This window comes from Nymphalis io, chromosome 13 (genome assembly GCF_905147045.1).
Source record: "Nymphalis io chromosome 13, ilAglIoxx1.1, whole genome shotgun sequence".
Taxonomy (NCBI): Eukaryota; Metazoa; Arthropoda; class Insecta; order Lepidoptera; family Nymphalidae; genus Nymphalis; species Nymphalis io.
The window spans coordinates 5196831-5204023 of record NC_065900.1 but is presented as its reverse complement, the minus strand read 5'-3'; the positions used below and the strand labels follow the sequence as shown (position 1 = coordinate 5204023).

The following is a 7193-nucleotide window of genomic DNA, read 5'->3' as shown; positions in this document are numbered from 1 at the left end:
ATTTGCCCTCCCGGCGAATATAAAAAAAAAAATATATATGTCCCCTGTGTTAGTAGTTGAACTGACTGACTCACCTTTCAAACCGGGACAGAACAGTACTAAAGTATTGCTGTTTTGATAGATTATGAGATTCTGGTACCTCTGTAGACGGGTTTGTGCTAAGCCCTACTAATTCTCTATTAGATTTGTTCAGCATTATGACTAAGAAAATTACTTTTAATGTGATGTTTTATTTTTATACTTTAAAGTCTTATCAGCGTTGTGGATTTAAATAAATAAATCAAAAAGTTTTATACAAAGGAAAAGTTGCGTGCAATCGATAATAGTATTTCTGCCCATTTTAGTAGCTTTTTTGAAAAACGCTTTAGTCTGCCCATAAATTGCGCAACCACAGCATCTGTATTGTTTTATAGCCTCTCACGACAATATAAAACTTGGTCCGTCTTATATTCTTGTAATAAATCAATAGAGATTAAAGGATTGTTTCAATTTATGACGCTTAACTGAGCAAAATAATTTTAGAAGGCTTACAGACATTCTCTAAAATCTAAAATTTTTACCGTGAATTTCTACACTTACCCATAAAGTAGACTTTATTAAATAATTTCACGCGGCGCTAGAAAAGCTTCAGGCATTTCAAAGAAAATATAAGATAATCTAAAATCCCTGAGCCACAGAAAAAAACTTGCTAAGTTTTTTACAAACACTTTTTGAGCATCATAATTAATTAATTGTTAATGAGTTTTTGTTTGAATTTTTACATAAGTTAAGCTTGCATTGCATTATGTTAAAACTAGCTGGTGCCCGCGACTTCGTCTACGGAGGATTAGTATTTGGAGTAGCTTATATTAGCGTGGCGTAGAAAAGAACTAACATTATGACATAAATATTTTTTGAGTCGCATTTGAAAAATATAACTGCTTGACAATATTTTAACATAAGAAAATTGGCAATATAATAAATATACGGTAATTAGGCACTGCAGCACCCTGATCATAGGCCTATAGTTATCTAGCTACTGCAGTATGCTCTTATAAACTATATTTAACGATTTTTTTCCTTCAGCATAAACATGCAGATTTTTTGCTTTGGAAACACGTGAGCAAGCCACATAGAGCTGACCGTGAGAAAAACATGGCGTGCCTAAATGTATGCCTGCTACCTTTAAGGTTTGACCCTGCGATTTGTTGATCGTCATTGAAAATGCGACTTTTAACGGGAACTGCAGGCGTTTAAAATTGAATGGCAAGTTATTGGGTATGATTGGGATGCGCGGTATAAGAACATTGTCTCCCTTGGCTTCTCCAGTTAAAATTGTGGCCTTTACAATGTGCCTTCCTAGTTCGGTAACTCGCAACCGAGTACCGTTGCATAATCTTGGCGCGTCCAGGTTACGCATCAACAAAACAGGTACACCTACCTTTAATTCCAATTTGTGTGATGGTACTCCGGACAACTCTAAAGAGTTAAGAAACTCTACGGGATAACTTGTTGTGTCATCAGATGACATAACTGTGTCAATAGAATTGAACACTGAAGTTTCGGTGTTTATTTCGGCCAAGATTTTTTTATTTATTTTCGTAACAGTCTCATTTTTCGGTGCTAGTATGGTTCTTTCACACAACCAATTTTCGTCAACAATGTTTTGTTGCATATTCAGAAAAACTTGTTCAATAAGTTCGTCTTCTGACTCCACAGCATGACAAAATTGCTGTGTGAAAGGAATCATACCATATTGGTCGGTGTCTAGGAGGCCTTCACCAATTTCTAGCAGTTTCTGAGCATATGCTTCTGATTCGATATTGCTGAATAACTGGACTCGCATGTTAGTGGTAAGATAAAGCTTTTCAACTTTAGACCAAAGATTTGAGGCTTTAAGACATGCGTTAATTTCATCTGCTGCAGTACCTCTCTCGATAACCGGTAAAGTCTGTCTAAAATCCCCTGCCAGTAACACTACCACACCACCCATCAACTTTCGATTGCTTTGAATGTCTTGTAGACAGCGATCAAGCGCCTCAATTGCGCGTTTTTGTGACATAGTGCACTCGTCCCACACGATCAGCTTACATTGTTGCAACAGGGCGCCGCGGGCACTGCTCTTACTAATGTTGCACGTTGGGGTTTCTTCGCTTGCCAGATTTAGAGGTAATTTAAAAACCGAATTTGCTGTCCGTCCACCGCTCAGCAATGTTGCAGCGATCCCAGAGGAAGTCACCGCTAACGCAACATTACGTTCCTTACGAATTTTTGCAAGAATCAAATTAAGTAAAAATGTTTTACCTGTACCGCCCGGGGCGTCAAGAAAAAAAAGACCGCCTTCGCCAAGCTCAACACGTTGTAATATTTTGTTATATATGTCATTTTGCTCGGGTAGCAGGCGTGGTTCAGTTTCGCTGACTTGAGCGTCTAATAAGACGGTATCGTAGCTTAGCTCTCTGATCAAATCTGTCGACAACTCTCCTCGACGCTGCGGTGTAGGCATACCGAAGTCGGACAATTTCTTACCAGAAATCATTATTATTTTGTCCTCTATATGACTCAGTGCTTCATTAAAACATAGATCATTGTTGACTTGATCTATCCTTTCATATCTATGCAAGATATCCTCCGATAACGCAGCTTTATACTTATCCCATAGTTGAAGAGGATTGGATAAACCGCAAGTGCATATCAATATTGCAAATAGTTCTCTTATTTGTGAAGGAGAGCGACACAGCACGGCCTCTTCCATTGTGGCATCCCAGTGGTTGTCATCTTCCAACAACCCCAACTTCTCACACGCTTGTCGAAAAGTTTCAAGTTCTTGACCGTCAACTGTTTTTAGATCCAAGAAGTTAGTGGGGCCCTGTACTACATTCAGCAGCATTCGCAAACAGAAACATTCGAAGTTACTAACATGCACTGTGTAAATGCGCCCAAGAGCATCTCCTGCCTTCACACCTGGCCAGCCGTCGACAGGTATTCCTTGCAATCGACGATTCCATTCTTTCGACGACACATTCCATGTATAGTAGCGGGGTACGTTAACATAAAGTAATGTTTTTGCAAATGCGTCATTTTGGCAAAGCACGAAAAATGCAGTTAGTGTCGTCTTAGGTGGTGCGGCCATTCTTTCTCTAAAATTATTTTCAGTGAAGTAAATCCGCTGACCATTAGGCAGATGAACCGCAAGGTGAGTGACTGTTGGGTGTCTCTCATGTAGAGGCAGACCTACAATCCGCCAAGCTGCTTCATTACTGCTTACATATCAACCGGCTCGAAACGTTTCCTCCTCATCTCTTGGGTCAATATTAACATTCCCTTGCTCTCGAATGTTAAAAATAGCCTGGTCGCTGCCTTTGTTTATATATTTACAAATATATTTTATCGCCTGTACCGTATTGCAGAACTCTACATTTATATGACAATCAAAAATTTTAGAGAGAAGGGGTGAATATGGGACAATCCAGCTATTGTCAACCAATAGCTCTTGTGTTCCACCTCGGGTTTTTAAAGTTATCGTACGGCCGCCATCTCCTGGTGCTCTACGCCTGTACAGAGGATAGCCTTTGTCGTTAGTTTGTGTATCTTTTAAAAGCGCCCTTGGATACTTTTTGGTACATTTCCCTTCCTTCATGCATGGTGATGACGGATTTAGTGCACCACAGGGACCGTGAATCATATTTTTCGTAACAGTAACGTGGAGTTTTTGATCACTTTCGGGGTTTGGTATCTCCGCACTTATGACTTCGTCAATTTGGTTAGGGCGTAATTTTTCCGTTAACCACAGCAGTAAGTGTACGTGAGGCAGACCTCTTTTTTGCCACTCAATCGAGTACATGAAACATTTCATGTCTCCAAATATTTTATCTTTTGTAAGTAAAGCAACCAATTTTTGAACTTTTATTTTAAATAATCTGGCTGTTAAGTCATGTCTGTCCGTTGAATTTTGACCTGGAATGAGCTCTTCAGTAATTTCTGGCCAAGTGGGATTACATGTCATTGTAATAAACAAATCAGGCCTCCCGTAGTTACGCACGTATGTGAACGCATCCTGCGTGTACTCATGAAGATATCTAGGGCTATTTACAAATGACGATGGGAGTATTACCATTTGACCCAAATTGTTTGGATCTAAATTCGCATCATTCCTGATCGCGTCTTGTAAATGTATGTAGTTTTCTGCTCGCAGTTTTGTTTGGTTTAAGGCAATAAATCTTAAGCGCTCACTCTCCACTTTGACATACATGTCTACCAAAAACTGAAGAAGGAGAAGTCTACATCGAAGCAATAAATTAAAATTATTTCGACGTACCATCATATGATATGCATAAAAGTCTTTGCACGACACTTTTTTGTTCGGTATGGGTTGTTTTGTAACTGGGTTTGTCTGAGGAATATCAAAACTGTACCCTTCTTGTCCTTTCCAAAAAATGAACGGGTACTCGAGAGCATCATAAAATCTATGAGTGTCCGGAACTCTAGTGAGCCGGCCATCGTGCGCCTGAATAACAATGTCCCGAGACGCAGCCTGTTCACTACTTACAACTACGGCAGCTATTTCGTTTGTGGTCGGGCCATTGAATCGTCTTTCGTGTTCACCACGTGGAACACGATCTGGGTGTATCACAACCTTGTAATCATCGCTAGTCACTCTATCTTTAGCCATTTTAAATTCATGCACTAAAACGTTTGATAATGTAAAACTTTTTGTATTATTTGGACTGTGTTTCTCTCCACACCTGGTACGTACTCAGAACGCCTATCAACTTGTGCTTCCTCATCACCCATGAAATAAACTTGCAAGAATTTTGGTTGCGTATTAGTAGCAGAAAGCAAAGAGCCAATCGTGTGGTATATTTGCCCTTGGATTGTAAAAGTCGGGTAAAATCCTGGCATCGACACAATGTTATCAGCTCCAATAGATGTCATATGGAAACATGTATTGTATTTCCTTATGTGTTTTAGAAAACGGCGAGACTCGTCTGTTTCATTTGAAAAAAGTTCTTTAAGGGTTTCAACTGGTTCGTCTATTAAAGGAGGAGCTACTTTTCCTCCCGAACAACACATGCCTGCAGCTTCCTCTTTCCATTTAAGTGCACCGCGAAATCTGCATTCTTTATTCATCGCTTCTATTTTTATAAGCTTGTGGCTTTCGTAATCAAGTGTCTCGTCGTAGTCACATGCAGCTTTATCGAATACCCCCCAGGCGTTTCTTGTAAATATTAGTCATCGCTGTTGTGCCCTTTCAGCAACAGCGCGTCTGCGAGCTTCAGCAGCTTCAGCGGTTTCTGTAGCTTTTTGGGATGCTAAGTATGTTGCCTGTTGAAGACGCCGAGCTTGAGACTGTTCGGGTGTCTCAGAAGCCCGTCGAGATGCCATAGATTCCGCGTTATGTTGACGTCGGGCTTGAGACTGTTCGGGTGTCTCCGCAGCCCGTTAAGATGCTAGATGCTCGGCATGCTGTTGACGTCGATCATGGGACTGTTCTGGTGTCTCATTAGTCCGTTTAGATGTCAAATAATCAGCATGCTGTCGACACCGAGCTTGGGACTGCTCTGGTGTCTCGGCAGCTCTGAGAGCTGCCTGAAGCTCTGCCTGTTCAAGTCTTCGCTGTTCGGCTTGTGGAAACGTCTCGTTAAGTCTAGCTACTTTCATAGTTCGAGCTTTATTAGAACTTTGGGAAAGATTAGACTTACGATTTCGCGGCATAATTCTTATTAAATGCTTTTTCTACACATCAACCAATACAGTACGTAATTATTATGTTAAATATAAATTAATACTTAAAAAAGTGCAATACTTGCATATTCAAACAAAATTATAGCTAAATAGTATAGTAATGCCTATTAGGCAGAAAACAATTCAAATTTGCTAATTAGAAAACAAAATAACACGTTATTTACAATATTATAAATCAACCAAAAAAGGACCAATTACTAACCTACCTATAACCTCTGTAATTTACAAAAAAAAGAAGGAATTCGGTATAATGAACAGGTAAGTAACCTATATCTATTAATTTAAATAAAAATGAAGTATCTTATTTAAGTGTAACTCCTAACCAAAAAAAAACTGCTAATACCTAATCTTGGGCCTATATTACTTGAAGTACAATCCGTTTTTAAAAAATCGCTATAACCATGAAAATTCGCAAAACGGAGACAACAGTCAACGATGTCTGCCCTCACGCGTCTGCCCGCGTTCGGGTCGCGCACTCAGCGATGAGCGCCTTCTTCCCCCACACAAGTGCGTCGCACCGCCCGCCACCGCCGCCGGAGGCGAACCGCGCCGTACCGCTCGCTACACCGCACCCGTAGTATCGCGCATTTAAACTAAATGATGTCTATCATACATTACATAATTATGTGTAACTAACGTTTATGGCAGCGCACGCCAGAATAGCTCGCAGAAAGGTAGGTTTTTTCCTAGTTACTTGACATTTAATGTCATATTTTGGACAGATCACACAATATCTTTATAAATTGTAGCCTATGTGTTATTCTGATGTATAAGCTATATTATTGGAAAGTTTAATTGAAATCCATTCAGTAGTTTTTGTGTGAAAGAGTAACAAACATCCATCCACACATACAAACTTTCACGTTTATAATATTAGTAGGATTAAAAGTTTTTTTTTTTAAACTTACAAGGATATTGGATTGATCTTCAATAACTTTTAATTTCTTTCAACATAAATAGTAAGCATGCGTTATAAATTTGGTTACTATAAGTGTTTTCAGATTTACGAAACAGACAGCAATCGATTTTGTTGACTTACATTTTTAAGTTGGTGTACAATATTTACAATAAAAGCTGAAAAAAAAAATACACCAACCTATGTTTCCCTTCTCGAGGGAATTAAAACGCATCAAAGTGGTCAGATGCAAAAAGAGTACGTTTGCGCGCGCATACGCATACTTATACGATCGTAATTTTTGAGCGGACACAAATAGATTCGAGCATGTTAGGCATGAAACACTGCGCAAGAAAGCTCAGTGCTGCGCTTCGCAATATGTATCCTGGCTCTTATATAATTTATACACATAAAAATCGATACTAAGTGAATAATATTATTTTTAATAACGAAATGGTCTTTCTCTAGACATAAAAAATTAACATGTATTTCATTTTACATTTCGCGATCATGTGACGTCATCCATGCATCATTTATAACGGCAATCTTCACGCTTGTCCGCCTTATTCATTGT

The 7193-nt window shown here is 39.2% G+C and overlaps 1 protein-coding gene across 1 annotated transcript; it reads right to left on the bottom strand.

Moving 5' to 3' along the window:
• Positions 1–1015: 1015 nt before the first annotated feature.
• LOC126772947 (ATP-dependent DNA helicase pif1-like) lies at positions 1016–3112 on the bottom strand. The gene has a single exon (XM_050493556.1). The coding sequence runs from the start codon at positions 3110–3112 to the stop codon at positions 1016–1018; it is 2097 nt and encodes a 698-aa protein (XP_050349513.1).
• Positions 3113–7193: the final 4081 nt, after the last annotated feature.